This window comes from Aulonocara stuartgranti (assembly GCF_965226115.1).
Source record: "Aulonocara stuartgranti genome assembly, chromosome: 3".
Lineage (NCBI taxonomy): Eukaryota > Metazoa > Chordata > Actinopteri > Cichliformes > Cichlidae > Aulonocara > Aulonocara stuartgranti.
In genome coordinates, this window is record NC_138941.1 from 18,651,121 (window position 1) to 18,675,017 (window position 23,897).

The 23,897-nt window shown below is 41.9% G+C and overlaps 1 protein-coding gene and 1 long non-coding RNA gene across 3 annotated transcripts in view; one reads left to right on the plus strand and one right to left on the minus strand.

Annotated features, from left to right (window-relative positions):
• LOC309700493 (uncharacterized protein) overlaps positions 1-23,897 on the minus strand; it is a 2,098,293-nt gene that overhangs the window by 361,911 nt on the left and 1,712,485 nt on the right. The window contains exons 61-62 of the mRNA XM_082524046.1: positions 15,028-15,204; positions 12,695-12,871 (exon numbers count right to left, since the gene is read on the minus strand). Coding sequence (XP_082380172.1) covers positions 12,695-12,871; positions 15,028-15,204 — 354 coding nt within the window. The remainder of the gene's footprint in view (positions 1-12,694; positions 12,872-15,027; positions 15,205-23,897) is intronic.
• LOC309701374 lies at positions 6,014-7,929 on the plus strand. 2 transcript variants are annotated; one of them, XR_014274960.1, is made up of 3 exons: positions 6,014-6,223; positions 6,536-6,814; positions 6,886-7,929. It is a non-coding gene; the product is annotated as an uncharacterized lncRNA (long non-coding RNA). The 2 variants fall into 2 exon arrangements; XR_014274961.1 differs by lacking the exon at positions 6,014-6,223 and having other exon boundaries at positions 6,255-6,599; positions 6,727-6,814.

The window sequence follows — 23,897 nt, forward strand, 5'->3', positions numbered from 1 at the left end:
CTTAATAGCAATGAACTGGTCTGCACTGGTGCATCATATCTTTATTCTCTTCCTCCTCCTGCCCCCCCCTCTTTCTTAAATAGATAACTATCATATCTGATATCATATCTCACAGTACAATAATATTGAATGGGTTGCATTGTTGTATTTTGTCATGTTTCTCAGGTCTTTGTCTGAATTTCTACGAACATTATTGCTAAGGATTGTCTTATTGCATTGGAGTCACACTGGGTTAAATATGTACACTTGGGTTTTAAGGGGTATTTATTATTTTCTTCTTTTTTTTGGGTTGTATGGAAGCCCCAAATGCAATTTCATTGTTCTTGACAATGACAATAAATAAATAAATACTAAAAATACTAAATACTAAACTGGTCTTAAAAACAGTTAATCTAATGTGTCCACATGGAGCCCGTGTTAAGGTCTGCACATTTTTACAAATTAAATAGTTAAAAAAAAATTAAAAAAATAAATAAATAATAATAATAATAATAATAATAATAATAATAATAATAATAATAATAATAAAATATATAAAATATACAGAGTTGAATATGTGCAAAACAAGTGGCATTTATATACAGTGTGGAGTGCATAATGTTGAAGTTCCAGTAGTGAAGCTGAGGTGTCTATGACGTGTTCAGCAGTCTGATGGCCTGATGGAAGAAGCTGTCTCTCAGTCTGCTGGTACGGGACCGGATGCTGCAGAACCTCCTTCCTGATGGAAGTAGTCTGAACAGTTTATGGCTGGGGTGACTGGAGTCCTTGATGATCCTCCCCGCTTTCCTCAGGCACCGCTTCCTGTAGATGTCTTGGAGGGAGGGAAGCTCACCTCCAATTATCCGTTCAGAGCACCGCACTACTCGCTGGAGAGCTTTGCGGTTGTAGGCGGTGCTGTTGCCATACCAGGTGGTGATGCATCCAGTGAGGATGCTCTCAATGGCACAGTGATAGAAGGTCCTGAGGATGCGGGGGCTCATGCCGAATCTTTTCAGTCTCCTGAGAAAGAAGAGGCGCTGCTGGGCCTTCTTCACTGTTTTGTTTGTGTGTACTGACCACGTAAGATCCTCAGCCAGGTGTACTCCAAGGAACCGGAAGCTGCTCACTCTCTCCACAGCAGCGCCGTTGATGGTGATGGGGGTGTGTACTTCTCTGCACCTCCGGAAGTCCACTATCAACTCCTTGTGATGCTGGGTCAAAGTTCAGCCTCTGAAGACCTCGACGTGTTTGAAGTTATCCACAGGGTGCGAGGTCCACTTCAAAGGTGTTCTATGTTAGATGTTGGTCAGGTTAATCAAAATGGAAACTGTTGAGTTTACACATTAACCAACATGGTCCAGCACTAAACATCGTAAAGCCTTTAGTTTATGGAGAGAGGATGCTGCCATCAAATTCAAAATGGGCTAATATTTTTCTTTAAATGTTTCATTTTCTCACTTTATTTAAAATACTGGTTTATAGGATTTGCAAATGATTGCATTCTGTTCTTAATCATATTTAACACAGCGGATCAAACGTGGGGAAGTGGGTGTTATATTCAGATTGTGGGATACATTTAGGAAATGTAAAACTTTTGATGTTAATGTTGTTTATTTGCAGACAGTGGCGGTCCTAGCCTGTTTGGCACCCTGGGCGAACAATCCCTCTGGCGCGCCCCCCCCCCCCACACACACACACAGACACAAATCCTTACACACATTAACATAAAGCTGCTGCACATACACACACACACACACACACAGAGAGTATGCATTGTATGCAGACGGCTACCAAACAGCCATCATAATTCGTCATACAATGAGAACAGGACAAATCAACAATTGACAAGGACTAATTAATATTTAAATCTGTAACATAATGTATTGTTTGGAGTTTAGTCTGTTACTGTTTGTTTTTTTACCATTTCTTCTTGGAGCAACTGTAACGCACATAATTTCTGACTCACTCTGATTCTGATAGTTTCAGGATGACCTGCCATTATCCAATCACACATCTGCTTACCTGCATCTTTTGCTCGTTTCTCCTCCTCTTCTTTTCTATTTTTTCTAAGTTGAGCACCATGATGGCTTTGAACTTTTCTTGTCCATCTTCCATTGGTTTTAATTTTGCACTCCAGTATGAACACAAATCCCCCAACACAAGGATCACCACAACATGATCTAATAGACCGACACCTTAGTTCACAGATTCACTTCATCTAGGGTGCATTTCTGAGATTTCACACAACCCAGGATTCAAATCATGAATACATAATGGACTTGGATTTACAACATTATAAATGAAATGTGCTCTTTTTGGAAGCAGCAGGGGCCCCCTCCCCTCAAACTGTAAATTTAAATTGTTATTGATCCTTTACCCCTGGTCCTAAAGTGTATATTTATTTTCTTACTCTTCTTATTGTTTGTTTACTTGCACTGCTGTAACTGGAGCCTCGTCATCTCATATCTCTGTATACTGGACTGTCTGTAGCGGAGATGACAATAAAGTTTACTTTGACTTTGGCAGCGAGCAGGCGCACCGAGGGCTCTCGCGCTCACTTTCGTGTATAGAATTTCGAAAAAACATTGGTGCAAATTACAAGTCTGTATCATGATGCCTGGTGTTTTTGTGTTTGTTGGTTTGTTTTTATTTTTCTTTATTTTGTGAGTTGGTTATTAGATGCTGCTCCAGCCGGTCAGACTCATCTGGCTAACTTAACAGCAGTCCTGGCCAGGCTAGAAAAATATGGATTGAGAGCAAACAAAAACAAATGTGAGTTCTTCAAGGATGCCATTGAGTATTGTGGACACAAGATCGACAGACATGGGCTCCACAAAACCGAGGACAAAGTTGAAGCAGTCCTGAAGGCACCAGACACTAAAAATGTGAGTCAGCTACGTTCATTCTTGGTCTTAATTAATTATTACCACAAGTTTCTACCAAACCTTTCAACAGTCCTGCACCCGCTGAACTCTCTGCTGCAACAAAATGTCAAATGGAAATGGACAAAAAACTATGAAGAGGCATTTAATTTAGTTAAGTTAAACAGCTCATTACATCAGAGGAGGTTCTGACACACTTTGACCCCAAGCTACCACTTCGCCTCGCCTGTGATGCCTCACCATATGGCATTGGTGCCGTGCTATCTCACAAAATGCCTGATCGATCCGAACGACTACTTGCCTTTGCCTCAAGGTCCCTAAATGCAGCCGAGCACAACTATACGCAGATAGACAGAGAAACACTCAGTCTAGTGTGGGGAGTGAAGAAGTTTAATCAGTATTTATATGGACGACACTTCACCCTGATCACAGACCACCGACCGCTGGTGTCCATCTTTAACCCTCAGAAAGGTATTCCAACCATGGCTGCGGCACGCTTGCTTGGGCTTTGTTCCTGGGTGCACACACCTACACCATTGAGTTCAAAGGGACAAAGCTACATGGAAATGCAGATGGACTTTCACGTCTTCCACACATGCAACCCACCGAAGAAATGACTGCTCCAGCTACTGTGTTTCATGTTACACAAATGGAACCCCTACCTGTCACAAGTGCTCAGGTGAAAAGAGAAACGAGCCAAAACACAATCTTGTCAAATGATCTTACTGTGAATGGTTGGCCGTCCTGTAGTGACACTCAGTTCTCTGCGTACTCCACCCACAAAGACCAACTATCCGTTTGCCAAGGATGTGTCATGTGGGGAACTCGTGTCATCTGCCACCCAAACTACGTACAAAGGTACTGGACTCACTGCACGATGGACATTTGGGTGTTAAGATGAAAGGTCTTGCTAGAAGCTATGTTTGGTGGCCAGGCACTGATTGTGAAATGGAGAATATGGCTAAATCCTGCATTGTTTGCCAGCAGACGCTGCGCCAGCCTCAAACAGCACCTGTACACGCGTGGGAGTGGCCATCCGCTCCATGGCAACACATTCATATAGACTATGCTGGCCCATTTATGGACTAAATGTTCCAGGTTGTGGTTGATGCCCACTCAAAGTGGCCAGAAATCTTCCCCGTAAAGCAAGCAACAGCTGCCAGCACGATCAATAGTCTTTGGTCACCGTTTGCACGCACAGGTCTGCCACAACAGCTCGTAAGTGACAATGGTCATCAGTTTACTGGAGAGGAGTTCCAGTGTTTCCTTGGGAGTAACGGCATACGACATATCACTTCAGCTCACCATCATCCTGCAACAAAGCTGAACCAGCCAGTCGCACAGAGGGGAAACCGCTACAACAGAAAATTGACAATTTTTTTACTGTCTTACCACTCATGCAACAACTGGACACACACCTGCAATGCTCTTCATGGGATGAGATCTGAGATCACATCTAGATTTGCTGAAACCAGACATTCGCAAGGATGTCCAAGATAAACAGTCTTCCATGGTGGAAGCAACAAGAAACAAAACCAGGTTCTTCAATGTTGGACAAAGAGTTCTCGCCAGAGACTACAGAGACCCAAGTAAGAAAAGGCATTCTGGCACGATTCGTTCACGGACCGGACCGCTGATATACACCATAAATGTTGGAGCCAACTTAGTCTGGCGTAGACATGTTGATCAGATTCTAGATGCAGAATGTCACGTGGTTCCAGAGCAACCTGAGAGGACACATCTACACTTCAAGATTCAGAAGAGTTTGCCCTCGCTTCACCACCTGAGGTTCAGGGTTTACGTGAAACCACCAATGTTCAAACACCTGAACTTTCCACACAGAGCACTATGGACTCTGACCAAACAGGCAGACGTTACCCTGAGAGAAATCCCAGAGCACCTCAGAGACTGAACTTATAGGTTTCCAGTTCATTTTGTAAGGAAAGCGGTTAAAATGTTTAAGAGGAAACAACCTACCTCTATGTTGTAAATCACTGAGTAGGTGTCATATTTCAGTTTAAGTACAATCTTATGCTTATGCATAAGCTTATGCTAGACGAGTCCAGAAGTACAGAAACCTTGTGTACAGCGTTGGAGATGAAGTTCTTCTCTTGAACATGAAACGTGGAAGGAAGGGAGGAAGACTTGATCCAGATTTTTCAGGACCCTACACCATTCAAGACATCGCTGGCAAATGTGTGAGATTAAAAAAACACGGAAGGAGCAACTTTAAGAAATCACTACAGCATTGACCATATCAAGCCATACAGAAGAAGCCACCATGTAAATATCAGTGACAATTAAAAATACCCAACTCGCAGTCAGACGGTGAACAGCAGCACAGACCTGAAGATGCCTCCCTGCCATCCTACTGCTAACCCTCAGTGCCAGCAAAGTCCAGAGGATTCATTATGCACCCAAAACGGCTGACACAAGGAGTTTAATTGTGTTCCAGGACCAGAAACGCGTGAACAAGAACTTCCCTCCCGGAAACAAAGCTTAGAAAATGAAGGTGACATAGTGAACAACTCTTTTTGACCAGTTGGTCATTTGTTGCCAGTTTGGCGTTGCAACTTAATTGACTGTTGCATGACTTTGTTTGCATTTTGAAGTCTTCAACTCATATTGGATATAAAGAAACATGCAACGTGCACTGAGCTTGTGGAAGTCTGGAAATGGATCTGCCTGTCAGTAATTTTCTATTTTGCCCACCCGCTGTACCTTTCCTATTTCTCTGCGTGTAAATGCATGCCTATTGTATTGACTTTTTTCCTGTTGTGGCCCGTTGGCCTTTACCAAGCTTATCCACTACAAATCTCATGCATGCCTGAGCTAACTTATCATATTTTTCTTTTAGTAAAGAGGCTATGGCGTGCAAAGGATACTGGGCGCTTGGAGGCAGCTGTTGGACCATACAAGTTATTGGATTCCTCTTTTCGAACACTGCAGGGGTCACGGTGGCTTTCTGATGAGGTAAGAGAACTTATCATTATTGATTCTGATTTCGAGGTTCTGCTCCTTCTGAAGCATTTGCAGTGCAGAGACCATTAATAGTTTAAAATGTGCGGGTAGGTGGGGGGGGGGGGGTTATATTGCAAAACTCTGATAAGGTTTCACCCATTCACTTCAACAGGAAAAAATGTTATCAACCACAACACAGATGTTGTGACATCTGTGACATCATAATACCCAGTTTCAGTATATGCAGAAAGAACCTTTATCAGCAATTCTATTCCTTTAGATGTTTTTGTGTACAGCACTCAAGCAGTTACTTCAAAAATTGTTGCTGTTGTTGTATAAACTCAGATTTTTCAAAACAGGTCATTGATGCATATCTGCACCGTGTTATTGACAGACGAAAGGTAAGTAAGAAATGTCATTTACCTACTAATTTTGAAATAAAAAAAACCCTATTTACTGTTCTATAACATTTTTGTATACTTGTGCAGAATGCTGCACACCTGCTCTGTTCAGTAGTTGCAAGCTCGTTGTTTTCTGGGCAGTTCAGATGCCTCAACTGGTATGTTGAAAGCTCAGAAGTGGTCCAAACAGTTGACTCCTTTCTGTTGCTGAGGAAAGAGTTCGGTTCCTTTAAAGAAGACTATATTTGAAAACACCCTGAGACGCATGGTACCTAAGTAAATCCAAATTACTCTGCACTTCCAATCCCACAGATGAAGTTCCCAGTTGAAGACGTGGCTGTGCCCTGTGAACTTTGGTACACACTGGATTCTTGTGGTATGTGTTCATTTTGTTATTAATTTGCATAATTTGTTGTGAAGCAGTTTCTTGCACAAAGTGTTATTTTTAAATAAGTTTTCAGTGGCACAAACAATTGTAATTTTTAATTTAACTTTTTCTTTAGATTGTCAACATTTCTGCACAGAAAATACTGCTCATAGACCCCATGGGAATGAAGGTGTTTATGACAGGAAAATTCTGCGCAACTGGAGGTATGTATGATACTGAGGTGTTATTCTTAGATTTAAAAAAAAAAAAAATCTTGTTTCATTACAAACACTAGGAATTTTCTGAGGATGAGAGGGCATGAAGACACCATGGAGTGGCAGTTACAGACTATGCAACACAACAAGCGACAGGATTCCTGCAGTTGTGGAGTTTTACTGTTAAAGGTAACCCGTATTCAAATGATTCAGTTTCTTGTTAGCTAGAATTAAGACTTTAAGTGAATTTAAGTGAAGTGAAAGTTATTTCGGTCAACAACAACAAAGATGATCATTTTACATAGAAGTACTTAATCATACAGTAACTGAAAAAGGAATAGGCTGAAGCCTTGTGGCTTATAATTATCCTATCCTTTACCTAATTAAGACTTTACATTCTAATTATGATCAATCTCACAGTTTGCAGAACACTACCTTGATTTTGGAGAGGTCAGTGAGGTGTCAACCACTACAGAGCCAGTTGTGCTGGAGCGAATGCAGATAGCTTGCACCCTACTTGAAAATCGAGGTAAGTCCAGTAAAGTCCTTATCACGTTAGTGCGTACTTCCAATTTAAATAGTGCTTTTCAAACAGCACAGTACAAATAGTGCTCTTCAAACACTTTCAGATAAGACCCTTCTCAAAGTCTAATTTAGACTAATTTTCCAGGAAGTATATTTGGAAAAAATGTACTATTATTTTTTAATTATTCAATAAATAATGTTTGATTAAAACCTAACTATGATTGTGTTTCAGGGAACGCTGAGGACTACTGCATTGTTTGCTCCATGTTAGATGCTAACGCTGACCGCAGCATGATTGAAATGGTAAAACAAAACAAAACAAAAGAAACACATAAGTCTTAGTATCATTACTTGCCAATCATAATTAAAATGTTGAGTAATAGTATTCACCAAACAGAATATGAGCCATTTATTTTTCCTTTCCAGGTGCAGTGTGAATCTTGCCAAAGATGGGCACATTTTGCATGTGAAAAATATAAAGAGAGCAACCAAGAATATAAATGCCAAAAATGTAGCCAGAGTCAGACAGAGACTGTGCAGAGACTGTAGAAGGACAGAGCAGCAGCAGAGCAGTCCAGATACACTGATGATCCTCTGTCAGATCTGTCAATGTCGGACTCTGTAGTTTTCTCTGGTCCCCTCCCCAATCAGACCAGGAGTGACATGTTTAGCCGCATGTTCTCCTTAAATTGCTGGCTGTCTGAGTGGTGTCCCAGAAACGATGTGGGCTTCATAGATAATTGGCAAACCTTCTGGAGGAAACCTGGTCTTGTTAGGAGAGACGGCATCCATCCCACTTTGGATGGAGCAGCTCTCATTTCTAGAAATATGGACAAATTTATTAAACCCCCCAAAATATGACTATCCAGAGTTGGGACCAGGAAGCAGAGTTGCAGTCTTACACGCTTCTCTGCAGCTTCTCTCCTCCTGCTACCCCCCCAAAAACCCATCTCCATAGAGACTGTGTCAGCTTCCAAAAAGACAAAAAACAAACTAAAAACCAGCAACAAACAACTTAAACATAAACAATCACAAAGAAAGAACAATACAGTATCCACATCTGAACCAAAGAGTAAAACAGTGAAATGTGGATTATTAAATATTAGGTCTCTCTCCTCCAAGTCTCTGTTAGTACATGACTTAATAATTGATCAACAAATTGATTTACTCTGCCTTACAGAAACCTGGTTGCAGCAGGATGATTATGTTAGTTTAAATGAATCAACACCCCCGAGCCATTCTAACTACCAGAAATCTCGAAGCACAGGCCGAGGGGGCGGTGTGGCAGCAATTTTTCACACCAGCCTATTAATCAATGAAAGACCAAGACAGACTTTTAATTCATTTGAAAGCCTGATGCTTAACATTGTCCACCCCAGCTGTGAAACTCAGAAACCAGTCTTACTTGTTATCATCTATCGTCCACCTGGGCCTTACACAGAGTTTCTGTCTGATTTCTCAGACTTTATATCTAATTTAGTTCTGAGCTCAGATAAAATAATTATTGTGGGTGATTTTAACATCCATGTAGATGCTAAAAATGACAGCCTCAACATGGCATTTAATCTGTTATTAGACTCAATTGGTTTCTCTCAAAATGTAAAAGAACCCACCCACCACTTTAATCACACTCTAGATCTTGTTTTAACATATGGCATAGAAACTGAACATTTAACAGTGTTTCCTGAAAACCCTCTCCTGTCTGATCATTTCCTGATAACATTTAGTTTTACAATAATTGATTACACAGCGGTGGAGAGTAGACTTTATCACAGTAGATGTCTTTCTGAAAGCGCTGTAACTAAGTTTAAGAATATAATCCACCCACTGTTATCATCTTCAATGCCCTGTACCAACACAGAGCAGAGCAGCTATCTGAACGCTACCCCAACAGAGGTCGATCATCTTGTTAATAATTTCACCACCTCACTACGTACGACTCTGGATACTGTAGCTCCTGTGAAAACTAAGGTCTCTAATCAGAAGTACCTGACTCCATGGTATAATTCTCAAACACGTAGCCTAAAGCAGATGACTCGTAATCTGGAGAGGAAATGGTGTGTCACAAATTTAGAGGATCATCATTTAGCCTGGAGAAATAGTTTGCTGCTTTATAAGAAAGTCCTCCGCAAAGCCAGAACATCTTACTATTCATCACTGATTGAAGAAAATAAGAACAACCCCAGGTTTCTCTTCAGCACTGTAGCCAGGCTGACAAAAAGTCAGAGCTCTTTTGAGCCAACCATCCCTTTAACGTTAACTAGTAATGACTTCATGAACTTCTTCACAAATAAAATTTTTATCATTAGAGAAAAAATTACCAATAATCATCCCACAGATGTAATATTATCTACAGCTACTCTTAGTACCATTGATGTTAAGTTAGACTCTTTTTCTCCAATTGATCTTTCTGAGTTAACTTCAATAATTACTTCCTCCAAACCATCAACGTGTCTTTTAGACCCCATTCCTACAAAACTGCTCAAAGAAGTCCTGCCATTAATTAATTCTTCGATCTTAAATATGATCAACCTATCTCTAATGATCGGCTATGTACCACAGGCCTTCAAGCTGGCTGTAGTTAAACCTTTACTCAAAAAGCATCTCTAGACCCAGCAGTCTTAGCTAATTATAGGCCAATCTCCAACCTTCCTTTCATATCAAAAATCCTTGAAAGAGTAGTTGTCAAACAGCTAACAGATCATCTGCAGAGGAATGGTTTATTTGAAGAGTTTCAGTCAGGTTTCAGAGCTCAGCACAGCACAGAAACAGCTTTAGTGAAGGTTACAAATGATCTTCTTATGGCCTCTGACAGTGGACTCATCTCTGTGCTTGTCCTGCTAGACCTCAGTGCAGCGTTCGATACTGTCGACCATAATATCCTATTAGAGCGATTAGAACATGCTGTAGGTATTACAGGTACTGCACTGCAGTGGTTTGTATCATATCTATCTAATAGACTCCAGTTTGTGCATGTAAATGGAGAGTCCTCTTCACACACTGAGGTTAATTATGGAGCTCCACAGGGTTCAGTGCTAGGACCAATTCTGTTTACATTATACATGCTTCCCTTAGGCAGTATCATTAGAAGACATAGCATACATTTTCACTGCTATGCAGATGACACCCAGCTCTATCTGTCCATGAAGCCAGATGACACACACCAATTAGTTAAACTGCAGGAATGTCTTAAAGACATAAAGACCTGGATGGCCGCTACCTTTCTGCTTCTTAATTCAGATAAAACTGAGGTTATTGTACTCGGCCCTGAAAATCTTAGAAATATGGTATCTAATCAGATTCTTACTCTGGATGGCATTACCTTGGCCTCCAGTAACACTGTGAGGAACCTTGGAGTCATTTTTGACCAGGACATGTCCTTCAACGCACATATTAAATAAATATGTAAGACTGGTTTCTTCCATTTGCGCAACATCTCTAAAGTTAGAAATATCCTGTCTCAGAGTGACGCTGAAAAACTAGTTCATGCATTTATTACTTCCAGGCTGGACGACTGTAATTCATTATTATCAGGAAGTCCAAAAAACTCACTGAAAAGCCTTCAGCTGATCCAAAATGCTGCAGCAAGAGTCCTGACAGGGACTAGAAAGAGAGAGCATATTTCTCCTGTTTTGGCTTCCCTTCATTGGCTTCCTGTTAAATCCAGAATTGAATTCAAAATCCTGCTCCTCACATACAAGGTCTTAAATAATCAGGCCCCATCTTATCTTAATGACCTTGTAGTACCATATCACCCTATTAGAGCACTTCGCTCTCACTCTGCAGGCCTACTTGTTGTTCCTAGAGTATTTAAAAGTAGAATGGGAGGCAGAGCCTTCAGTTTTCAGGTCCCTCTTCTGTGGAACCAGCTTCCAGTTTGGATTCAGGAGACAGACACTATCTCTACTTTTAAGATTAGACTTAAAACTTTCCTTTTTGCAAAAGCATATAGTTAGGGCTGGACCAGGTGACCCTGAATCCTCCCTTAGTTATGCTACAATAGACGTAGGCTGCCGGGGGATTCCCATGATGCATTGAGTTTTTCCTTTCCAGTCACCTTTCTCACTCACTATGTATTAACAGACCTCTCTGCATTGAATCATATCTGTTATTAACCTCTGTCTCTCTTCCACAGCATGTCTTTATCCTGTCTTCCTTCTCTCACCCCAACCGGTCGCAGCATATGGCCGCCCCTCCCTGAGCCTGGTTCTGCCAGAGGTTTCTTCCTGTTAAAAGGGAGTTTTTCCTTCCCACTGTCGCCAAAGTGCTGCTCATAGGGGGTCATATGATTGTTGGGTTTTTCCTCTGTATCTATGAAGCGCCTTGAGGCAACTTTTGTTGTGATTTGGCGCTATATAAATAAAATTGAATTGAATTGAATGAAATGCTGCTTAGGTTCATTGGTGCTTCTAAATTGGCTGTAGGTGTGGATGTGAGAGAGTGCTTCTCTGTCTCTCTCTGTTGGCCCTGTGATGGACTGCTCACCTGTGCAGGTGGACCACGCCTCTTGCCCTATGACAGCTAGGGCACAGGCTGCAGCCCTGTGAGCCTAAGCTGAATAAACAGTTAGCAAAAATGATCCATAGATGGCCTGAAATCCCCCAGTTAGCAGTTTGGTAGATAGCTATGACATGCTAATCCCATCCAGCAGCTGTATTCTACCTGTAAGCTGATCCCTGCTGAGCCAAAGCACTTTTTCATATACAAATTACAACCTTTAATAGAAACCTATTGGTCAGCATCTTATTAGCCTGCTGTTAGCTTCATTCCACAGAAAACTGAGAGAAACTAACAGAGTTGATAAAGAATAAAGAGAAATGTGCTGATTTAAAGCCTTTGAAGTGCTTCAGATGATCTCTGTCCACTTCTGTCCACTCATTCATTCATGTAAGCTTTCTAATGCAGCTTTGATCTTCACAGTCTGCTTCATGAAACTCATTCTAACCCTGAATGTCAGAGTGTTCCTCCTTCTCTTTCCCATCATTCATGCTGGCAGTGGAGGAGATTTGGATGTTGGACTGTGTTTTGGATGATGTGTGTATGTTTGTGTTGGACTGCTGTCTGTAAAGCAAACGCACATTTTACTTTGGATTTCAATGTCAGACAGACTTTAAGGTGGAATGAAGAGTTTGAGAGTTTCACAGTGAATTATCCAGTGGAGGATTTTTCTTCTTCTTTGAAGGTTTGAAATGTGAACATTGTTCTGCTGCAGTCAATGGACTAAACCAGAGAAGAAGAAAACAGACTTTACCATGAAGATCCTCAGTGTGGATCAGTATAATATCAGCCTGATGTCTGCAGTTTAGTGTCAGCACAACTTTCACATCATATTCATCTCAGCACAACTAAAACATGCTGACTGACCTCAGAGTTTCAAGTCCACATCCTGGACTCTCCAGGAAACCACACAGATGCTTCACTCCTGAATCCTGCAGCTTGTTGTTGTAGGTCAGCTCCAGCTCTCTCAGATGGGAGGGGTTGGACTTCAGTGCTGCTGCCAGATAATCACAGCTGATCTCTGACAAACCACAGAACTCCAATCTGTATAAAGAATGAAAGATGTAAGTTTATTAGACAAAGTGTGAGCTTGAAATCATTCAGTGTTTCATCATCTGTTCAGAGCTGAAGAAGGTTCAGAATGTAGAAGTTTAGAAAATGGAAACTCCAAACAGCTGAAGCCAACAGGAAGCAGCTTCAAACAAACACAACAAGAGAAAAAACTCTGAATGTTTCACATTAAAGTCGTACATTTCTCATAAAAACAGGACAAAGACTTGAAAAAGTCGTGTTTTTCCTTCCAGGAACCACAAGGCTTCACTTTTAAAGGTGAAGTGTGAAAGAAATGGACATATTTGAAGTCCAACACCTTTTTCCAGTCACATTATTAAAGCAGACAAACTACAAGCTCATTTTCATTCCAACAAGTCATCTTCTGACCTGGACTAACAACACTGGTCTCTATGTGCAGCTGGCTGTGAGACCAGTGCTCAGGGAGCGTCTACAAAGTGCAACACTGAAAGAACATCACACACTCATTTGCTTCCAGCACTTTCACACAAACATCTACTGTCATTATTGTCACCAAACTCTGTGGATCCTTTATTGCAAATTCAAATGGGATCAAATGGTCAGACAAAAGAGGGTTATGAGGAAATATGATGAAATGTTGTGTATTAGCAGCAAGTTATTGAATCATTTTCCTCAGAAACCAAACAAAATGATTGACAAACATGTTTTTACAAACTCAGTGTTGGACTTGGATCAGCAGGATAAGCTGATGTTTAAAGGCATTTGAGTCTCGCTGTATGAGAGTCCAGTTATTACTCAATATTTATGGATGATGTTCTTTCAGTGTTGCACTTTGTAGACGCTCCCTGAGCCTCACAGCCAGCTGCACATGGACCAGCTGACATTACCCAGCATTAGAGGCGGCTGTAAAAAAATGGATTTTCCTATTTAAATGGTTTTAATTTGAATAAAGCGATGTTGATTCATTCAATCCTGAATCGATTTTTAATATAAATGTATTTTGCCAGAATCTCTGGTTAAAGCTCCCAAAAGTATTTCAACAACAAGCAAACAGATAAAACAGTAAATGAGAGCAGCTAAACACACAAAGATGGAAACACAGAGCGTGGATCGTTCACTCGACGGCACGTACACGGACACGCCGTCGGGGCTGAAAGTGGACAGCTCACAGATCCTGAAGCTGCAGGTTTCATCTGTCTCCAACCAAAACTGACTGAACCAGCAGCAGAAGAAGATCCAAACTACGCTTTACGTTTGATGAACATCGTCATGAATTCTCTCTGACTTTGACGTTTACTTCCTGCACAGCTCTCTCTCTCTCAGTGTACTTCAAGAACAGTTTACCTTCAAAAATCTGTTTCCTGCATTATTCACTGCTTATTACGCACCAGTCTGCTGTTGTGTTCACTGCTGTCGGCCTCCCAAAACAAAGCCTCATTTCTGCTGTTCAATACTGAAGAAATGTAAACCTTTTAAAATGATGACAGATTACAAACTCTCAGCTGTGTCTGTAATCAAACCTCTGTAACTTTGCTTCACTTCAGCAGCATCAGCTCATGTTCACATGTTGATTCATGGTTTGCTTCAGTTTTTGATGGACTGCAGAATATTTTGAAGGTTATCTGCTATAAAAAGCCAGAACAGGAAAATCTGCTTCATGTGTTTCTGTTTGATCCTCAGTGACTTTGACACAAAGGCCTCTGCTGTGATGATCACACCTCTGATCAAGTCTCACAGTGTCAGCTTTGTTTTTATACATATGGATATGTGCTGATAAATGATCAGAATTATAATATTTCCCACTGTCTGCTGTGTGCCGTGACCTTTGACCTGCTAAAGACAGTCAGCTGTGGATTATTCATTGTTGTGTCTGATACTTAGAACTGTGAGGAAGAACACTACACAGTTAATCAGGGTCCCCTCTCTCTGAATCAGGAAAGGTGGGCAGGCCGCGTGTGGGCCGCGGGCCATACGTTGAGTCTCACTGTTTGAAATGTGAACATTGTTCTGCTGCAGTCAATGGACTAAACCAGAGAAGAAGAAAACAGACTTTACCATGAAGATCCTCAGTGTGGATCAGTATAATATCAGCCTGATGTCTGCAGTTTAGTGTCAGCACAACTTTCACATCATATTCATCTCAGCACAACTAAAACATGCTGACTGACCTCAGAGTTTCAAGTCCACATCCTGGACTCTCCAGGAAACCACACAGATGCTTCACTCCTGAATCCTGCAGCTTGTTGTTGGAGCTCAGGTCCAGCTGTCTCAGATGGGAGGGGTTGGACTTCAGTGCTGCTGCCAGATAATCACAGCTGATCTCTGACAAACCACAGTCCCTCAATCTGTATAAAGAATGAAAGATGTAAGTTTATTAGACAAAGTGTGAGCTTGAAATCATTCAGTGTTTCATCATCTGTTCAGAGCTGAAGAAGGTTCAGAATGTAGAAGTTTAGAAAATGGAAACTCCAAACAGCTGAAGCCAACAGGAAGCAGCTTCAAACAAACACAACAAGAGAAAAAACTCTGAATGTTTCACATTAAAGTCGTACATTTCTCATAAAAACAGGACAAAGACTTGAAAAAGTCGTGTTTTTCCTTCCAGGAACCACAAGGCTTCACTTTTAAAGGTGAAGTGTGAAAGAAATGGACATATTTGAAGTCCAACACCTTTTTCCAGTCACATTATTAAAGCAGACAAACTACAAGCTCATTTTCATTCCAACAAGTCATCTTCTGACCTGGACTAACAACACTGGTCTCTATGTGCAGCTGGCTGTGAGACCAGTGCTCAGGGAGCGTCTACAAAGTGCAACACTGAAAGAACATCACACACTCATTTGCTTCCATCATCCAACCTGAAGAGGAAACAGAGACGCCTCCCCTTCAAAGTAAAAGCTGCTCCTTTTGGACACAGTATCAAAGAAAGTCTACAGTATAACATAGAAAAGACAGAACAAAGTTTTGGTTGTTTTTAAATTGTGCAGAAATGAAACTACACTAAGCTCAATTATGTGACAGACATTTCATCCCATGTCAGTTTGGCCTCATCCTGGGCCGGATTATCCAGCACACACTCTGACCACAGGCCCAGGGGCCACGCACAGCTGGGCTCCATCCAAGAGACAGCAAACAAACCAACACAATAATAAAAAGCACCATGTGATCTTCTTACATCTTCAAGACAAACATAGTAAAAACATGAGCATATTTGTTTCCTGATAAAATGATGTGACAGGTAGAACAGAGTAAAGTGGTGGTGTTACAGCCTTTCTCCCCTCTGCTGCCGAGGCTGTTAGTCTCTCCCAAACTCAGCTACAGGACTTCCAAATGAATGAAAGCAGCAGAAGTGGCTTTACAAATGAAAGAGGAAGAGGAGAAGAAGAGGAGAGGGAGGCCACCCTGACCATCACTCCAGCTGAAAACATCACACTTCCATTAAAGTTGGTGAGGAAATGTTGAGCAGGATGAGCTGCTGGCTAATCTGGAGGCTGTAGCAGCAGCTCACAGTCACAGTGGATTTCCACTCATGAAAAAGCTCTGGCTGCTTCATTTCTCATCTCATATCAGAGACTTTAAAGCTTCACTGAAGCTGTACTGTGATGCTTCCATATCCCAGTGAGGCCTCCATAATGATTTCAGCTGTTCTGTACACACACTGTGTGCCCTGTATGGCTCAAAGTCTCTGCAGCCTGTTTTTATCTGCTATCATCAGATCTTCATCATCCTCATTCACATCCCTCACACACTCTACAGCCTCATCAGCACTGACTTCATCTTCACTGACTGATGGAGCACAACATGAACCTGTGGAGGCTGAAACACTGTCCTGTCAAACATCTCCCCGTCACCACTCCACTTCTGTCAGCCTTTAAATGAACCCTGCTCAAGTCTGTCACTTCTGTTTGGAGCCAAAAGGAAAAACTGTTGTTCAGTCGTTTGGAAAGACAACATTTCTGAAAGCACTCAAACTTCTTCACATTTGTCTTCAGACACATCCTGAACATTTAGGAACTAAAGAAAGTTTCAAACATCCATCAAAGACCTGAAATATAGAAAAACAACAACAGCCGCAGTCAGTGAACTCACCTCAGAGTCTCCAGTCGACAGTTTGGACTCTCCAGTCCAGCACACAGAAGCTTCACACCTGAATCCTGCAGCTTGAGGTTGTTACTCATGTCCAGCTCTGTCAGATGGGAGGGGTTGGACTTCAGAGCTGAGGCCACAACCTCACAGTGAGACTCTGAGAGTCCACAGTGAGTCAGTCTGTGATGATAGAAAATATAAAATGTGTTATTATAAAAGCAGAAAATCTGCATTATAAACACAGACTGAATGTATATGAAGACAAAACAGAGTGAGGTCATAATCTGATGAATCTGCTCTTCACATCTGTGCTTCAGCTCCTCTTACTGTGTTTGACATGACACAACGATTGAGTCTCTCTCAGACCTGCAGACTTTTAATGAGAATCTTTGTTTGGCTTTAATCTGCAGATGAAGGAGGAAGATGGTGTCACATTTAGGCTTCCATAATGTCCACAGTCTGTCACTGAGATCTGATCCAGAGTCAGAGTGAAGACACACATTTGGACTGTTTCCTGTTTTGACTCCAGAACATTTTGAATGAGTTCAGCTCAGTGAAGAGTTCCAGCTGGAAAGATGATCTCTGTTTGCTACCTGCTGTCAGGTACGACTGTTCACGTCCACACGCAGGAAAAACCTGCTGACTGTTACCAAACGGAGCAGAAAGCTCATCACTGGACAATAATGATGAATGAACTCAGAGCTGCTGATATCAGATCTGATTTCAGGGGAACTAAACACAGAAATGATTGGCTCATTTTAGCTTTCTGAGCCATTATCTGCTGGTGTGTCGCTAGTTGGCAGAAAATGATTTGTATTCCTGTTCAGGGCTTCAGTGTTTATGAGTCCAGATCCAGGTGACAGCAAGTCAAAATGATGTTACCTGTCTGTGTCCAGCAGCAGCCTGTATTCACTTTGAATATTGTTATAACCTGACATGGATCAGTTTGTCTTTGATTGGTTTGTAAATGTCACTGTTTCCATTGGACCTGAGTGACGTACAAAGACAGAGAGGGAGAGAAAGGAGAGAGAGGATGGAGACAGCAAAGAGAGAGCAAACACAAACAGGTGAGAGTGGACAGGTGACCAAGGTCAGCAACCAATCAGAGAGCTTCTGTTTGACCCACAGTCACTGATGATGACTGCACATAACCAAGCAGTGTGTTACTCTGATATCAAATATGGATCCTGCTCTTATAATAATGATCATCAGATGATATTATTGTGTTATTTTGTAGCTGAATACGATGTTTGTGTGATTATCAGTGAAAGAAGCAGTGAGGAGGATGGAGAGAGAGAGAGGACAGAGGCTGAAGTTAGAAACACTAAAAGGATTTTTCATGGATTTCATGGATGATTTGAGTGATTTCCAGCAGGACACTTAAACATGTCAGTGGACGTCCTAAAGAACATATTCACTGATATGAAACGTGTCATTGAACAGGATTAATATCAGTGGAAACATGGTGGAAACAGCTGTGACTGCATGGATGTGACACACTTCAAATCTGTTCTCCACTCTTGGATTTGGGATCCATGGAGCTGCTGCTGAGTCTGTACAATAAAGGAATGGTGTGGAAGGTTGCAGCGTACGGACACAAACACTTTGTGGTTGAGATTAGGAATCTGGAGAACTGGTGCCAGAGGAACAACCTCCTTCTAAATGTCAGTAAGACAAAGGAGCTGATAGTGGACTTCAGCACTAAGCAGGAGAGGAACTACCAGACCCCCGTCATCAACGAGTGCCCAGTGGAGAGAGTGGACAGCTTCAAATACCTTGGAGTTCACATCACGCTGGACCTGTCATGGTCCTGTCACATCAACACCGTGGTGAAAAAGGCCCGACAGCGTCTCTACCACCTCAGATGCTTGAGAGACTTCCAACTGCCCTCCAAGGTGCTCAGGAACTTTTACTCCTGCACCATAGAGAGCATCCTGGCGGGAAACATCTTAACCTGGTTCGGGAACAGCACCATGCAGGACAGACGAGCTCTACAGAGGGTTGTGCGGTCAGCTGAGCGCACCATCCGCTCCGAGCTCCCTGACCTGCACTCAATCTACAGCAGGCGGTGCTGGACCAAGGCCAGGAAGATGGTGAAGGACCTCAGCCATCCCAACAACAGACTGTTCTCTCTGCTGAGGTCAGGAAAGCGATTCCGCTCCCTGAAGACCAACACAGAGAGACTGAGGAGGAGCTTCTTCCCGCAGGCGATACGGTCTCTCAATCACACCACCACACAGTACTGACCCACACATATGGTTCTTACACACACACTGGACTTTCTGGACTTTGGTTTCACTTCATCACTTAAATCACTTTTAGCATATTTGCACTGCACAAGACATAATGTGGATTGCACAACACTGGTCACTATATTCTTCATTTCCAGTTAATACTTGTACAGCTGCTGTTATTGTGTATATATTTATTTATATTTCTTCATACATTCTTATATAGTTCTATATTGTGTATTTTGTTGTACAGTTATTTTATTTTCAACTTTAATTTATATATTTTATCTTATTCTCCCAGTTAAATTCACCCTTCATTCTAATTTGTGTTGTACAGTTATTTCATTTTTAACCTTAATTTATATCTTATTCCCTCCTAGTTAAATTTACCCTTTTTAATTTTTCATATTTATTTCCTATCTCATTCATAGCCTTTTCCTTTTTTGTTTTCTTTAGGTCACAAGCAGTTGTCCAAGCATTTCACTGCATATCGTACTGTGTATGACTGTGTACGTGACAAATAAAATTTAAATTTGAATTTGATTTGGTTACAATCTGATTTTATTTTCAACATTAAACTACTAACCTACACTGATCAATGATGTTAATGATCACATCTGGACTCACCCAGCCTTTCTGCAGTTCCTCACAGCTGGAATCAGTCTCTGTCGTCCCCACACTGATGTTTTGTACTTCTGCAGGTCCAACTCATCCAGAACCTCCTCTGACATCTGCAGCATGAAGGCCAGAGCTGAGCACTGGATCTCAGAGAGTTCCTTCTCTGATCTGTTCTCTGACTTCAGGAACTCTTGGATCTCCTGATGTACTGAGAGGTCATTCATCTCCATCAGACAGTGGAAGATGTTGATGCTTCTGTCAGGAGAGATTCCATAACTGTTCATCTCCTTCAGGTTGTTGATGACTCTCTGGATGGTTCCTGGACTGATCTCTGTCTGACCCAGCAGACCTACTAAGAGTCTCTGGTTGGACTCCAGACAGAGGCCATGAAGGAAGCAAACAAACAGGTCCAGGTGGCCATTTTTACTCTGGAGGGATTTCTTCATGGCTCGTTTAAGGAAATCATCCAGAGAGGACTCGTTGTATTTTTGTCCCAAGAAGTTCTTCAGCACCTTTGTCTTCCTGTTGGTGAAACAGTGGAACATGTAGACTGCAGCCAGAAACTCCTGAATGCTCAGATGAACAAAGCAGTAGACTGGTTTCTGGAAGATCACACACTCTCTTTTGAAGATCTCTGTACAAACTCCTGAGTACACCGAGGCCTCTGTCACATCCAGACCACACTGCTCCAGGTCTTCTTGGTAGAACATGATGTTTCCTTTCTCCAGATGTTCAAATGCCAGCCTCCCCAGCTTCAGAAGAACTTTCCTGTCAGCCTCCGTCAGCTCCTGTGGACTCGTCTCATGTCCCTCATGGTACTTGTTCTTCTTCCTCTTTGTCTGAACCAGCAGGAAGTGTGAGTACATGTCAGTCAGGGTCTTGGGCAGCTCTCCTCTCTGCTCTGTAGTCAACATGTGCTCCAGAACTGTAGCAGTGATCCAGCAGAAGACTGGGATACTACACATGATGTGGAGGCTCCTGGATGTCTTCATGTGGGAGATGATTCTGCTGGACAGCTCTTCATCACTGAATCTCCTCCTGAAGTACTCCTCCTTCTGGGCGTCAGTGAAGCCTCGTACTTCTGTTAGCCTGTCAACACATGTAGGAGGGATCTGATTGGCTGCTGCAGGTCGGGAAGTTATCCAGACGAGAGCCGAGGGAAGCAGATTCCCCTGGATGAGGTTTGTCAGCAGCTGGCTGACTGATGACTTCTGTGTGACATCAGACAGCAGCTTCCTGTTGGTGAAATCCAATGAAAGTCTGCTTTCATCCAGGCCGTCAAAGATGAACAAAAACTGAGAGACAGCCAGCTTCTCTGCTGTGACCTTCTGTAATGTTGGATGGAAAACATGGAGCAGCTCCAGAAGACTGTACTGCTCACCTCTGATCAGGTTCAGCTCCCTGAATGAAAGCAGAACCACCACACTGACATGTTGGTTCTCCAAGCCCTCTGCCCAGTCCAGAGTGAACTTCTGCACTGAGAAGGTTTTTCCAACACCAGCCACGCCGTTGGTCAGAACCACTCTGATGGGTCTCTGTTGGTCAGGTAAGGCTTTAAAGATGTCCTGGCACCTGATTGGAGCGTCATGGAGGGCGTCCATCTTGGAAGCTGTCTCCAGCTGCCTCACCTCATGTTGGGTATGAACCTCTTCACTCTGTCCCTCTGTGATGTAGAGCTCAGTGTAGATGGTGTTGAGGAGGGTTCTACTTCCTGTTTCATCACTTCCTTCAGTCACACGTTCACATCTCCTCCTCAGACTGATCTTATGTTCATCTAAAACCTCCTGCAGACCAACATCTGCTGAAAGAAAGAAAAACAATGAGACTAAAGAGAAAGAAAACTCTTCAATGTCTGAACAACACAAGAAGTCCAGTTTTCAGAAATGAGTCCATCAGCAGACAGATGTTCAGTCTTACTTTGTACACAGCTGCTCTGACTGGCTGTCTGCAGTCCAGCTCTGCTTCTGGATCTTTCTCCACACTGTGCAGAAGCTCTGATGGTGACACAGAAAAGTCACAGTGGAGATACTTCTGTCCACCTTTGATTAGACTCATTATAAAAAGGAAACAAAGTTTGAACACAGTCATGTTTCCAGTTCACTGACTTACATTTATTCCATGGACACTCACTCTAACCTGAACCACAGCTACAACCCAACATTGTTGAGGCCTCATCTCCTCCTTTCCTGACTGTAGAGGTTAAATATGCAACAACCAACAAATAAAAGAATTTGGTTCATTTCAAAGAAATTCACACGGTGACCAAGTAAAGTAACCGTAGTAAAGGAGACAACATCCCGTTGATTGTGGGATTATTTGAAAGATTTGCTTTGGTCACGTCATCAAATGCAGTTGAACCACCCGTGGATCCATGTTTGACCATTCTACCACTCTGAGCTCTGCTTTTGAATCATTTTATTATTATCATCATTCATTTATTCATTCTTTGGAGGGGGGCTATTTCCTAATGCCGCCCTAATAAGCTGATGTTCAAGGGGAAATATAACAGAAACTCTTTCAGTGTTATTCATTAATAAATTAACAGATAAACTGTGAAGAAGAAAAAACTGAGATTTAAAGGAGAGAGTGAGAAACTTGATCATCCATCCTCATAATACATGTTTATCAGTATCTGCTGTGACCATACTGCAGTAATAACTACAAGTCTACATTTCTGTGACTGTTGATCAATCACAGCAGGAATCTGAGCTCATCTCTGCACACAGAGCAGCTTCAGCTCTGGGATAAACTGCTCGCTTCACGTCCTTCTCAGCTCACAGACACTCATCCTGATATTTTCCTTTAACATTTGATGGTATAATTCATCTGAGTTTACACTTTATCTGCATAAATACAGAAAAACAGACCCAAACACCATAAACCATCAGTTTCACCATGTAGAATATATTGTTGTTTCCTTGCTTTTAATTCAGAGAAAAACTCTGATCTTGATTTTCTCTGTTCTCTTTGCCACAGCCCATCCCAGCAGCAGCTGAAGCAGCTGACTGTCACAACACTGAATAACACTTTAGGAGGAATTTCAGAGGTCAGTAAAGCTCCAGTTTCAACATCAGTTAATTAATCATAGTTCATCATAAATGTTAACCTGGCTGGCACACATGTTAATGTTAGCCATTTAAATATTAGCAGTTAGCTGAGGCCACAAGAAGAAGAGGCCCTAGAAGAACAATGGATGATAAGATTAGATTTTCAAGACTAGGCAGAGACGTGTTTTCCTTTACTGTCTCTTACAGAGGAGGGAGCAGATACCAGACGAGGTCACGGAGGTACGGGGAGGATTCGCAGCAGACAGCAAGACTGCCACGTCCATGCGAGAGAGCGATGGCTACGATAATCTCTGTTTTTGTCTCCCTATATAATGTTGTACAGCCCATGTGAGGGTTAACACAAACATCAGTCCTTCTACTTAAGTATGTTTGACACTTTGTTTACGCCTAAATTAACTTTACTGTTAACGAGTTTTCATGTTTCTGTAATCCACCAGTGTGCTCATGCTTTTTTAAGTGAAAACATATTTTTAATGATCAAATATAATTATGTTTGTTATTTGTGGATTTTAAATGTCCTTGACAGAGACAGATGATGATCATTATCCTGCACTGTGGTCTCAGGTTTGGTCGAGCTAGCACAAAGAATGGCTATGTTGAACTTCCTCCTGGGATCTACACTAAGAAGTGAGTCCAACATTAGCAGGGTCTCTTTCCTTTATCTGGATTCACTTTAGCATTCACAGTCACGTGAAGCTTGTTATTAACTCGATAAGTCAACCCAGGGTTTCAGCTGAGCGCTCACATGAAACACATGGTGTTGGCAGCATCTGATCAATCATATTCATGGAGACGTGTATCAGCAACAGAGCAGCTGAGTTTGCAGAAGGAAGTCAAACTAAACCACAGGAACAATATGAGGAGATTACACACATAATAAAATACTAGCAGTAACACAGCTGCTGCAGACAAATCAGTCGTGTGATCGTGTGTGAGAGGAGAAGGACTGTAAAGGAGTTTGGTGTTAAAAGCTCTGTATGAATGTGGGAGACTTTGAAGGGCTTTAAAAAGGCCAATATAAAATAAAAGGCAGCA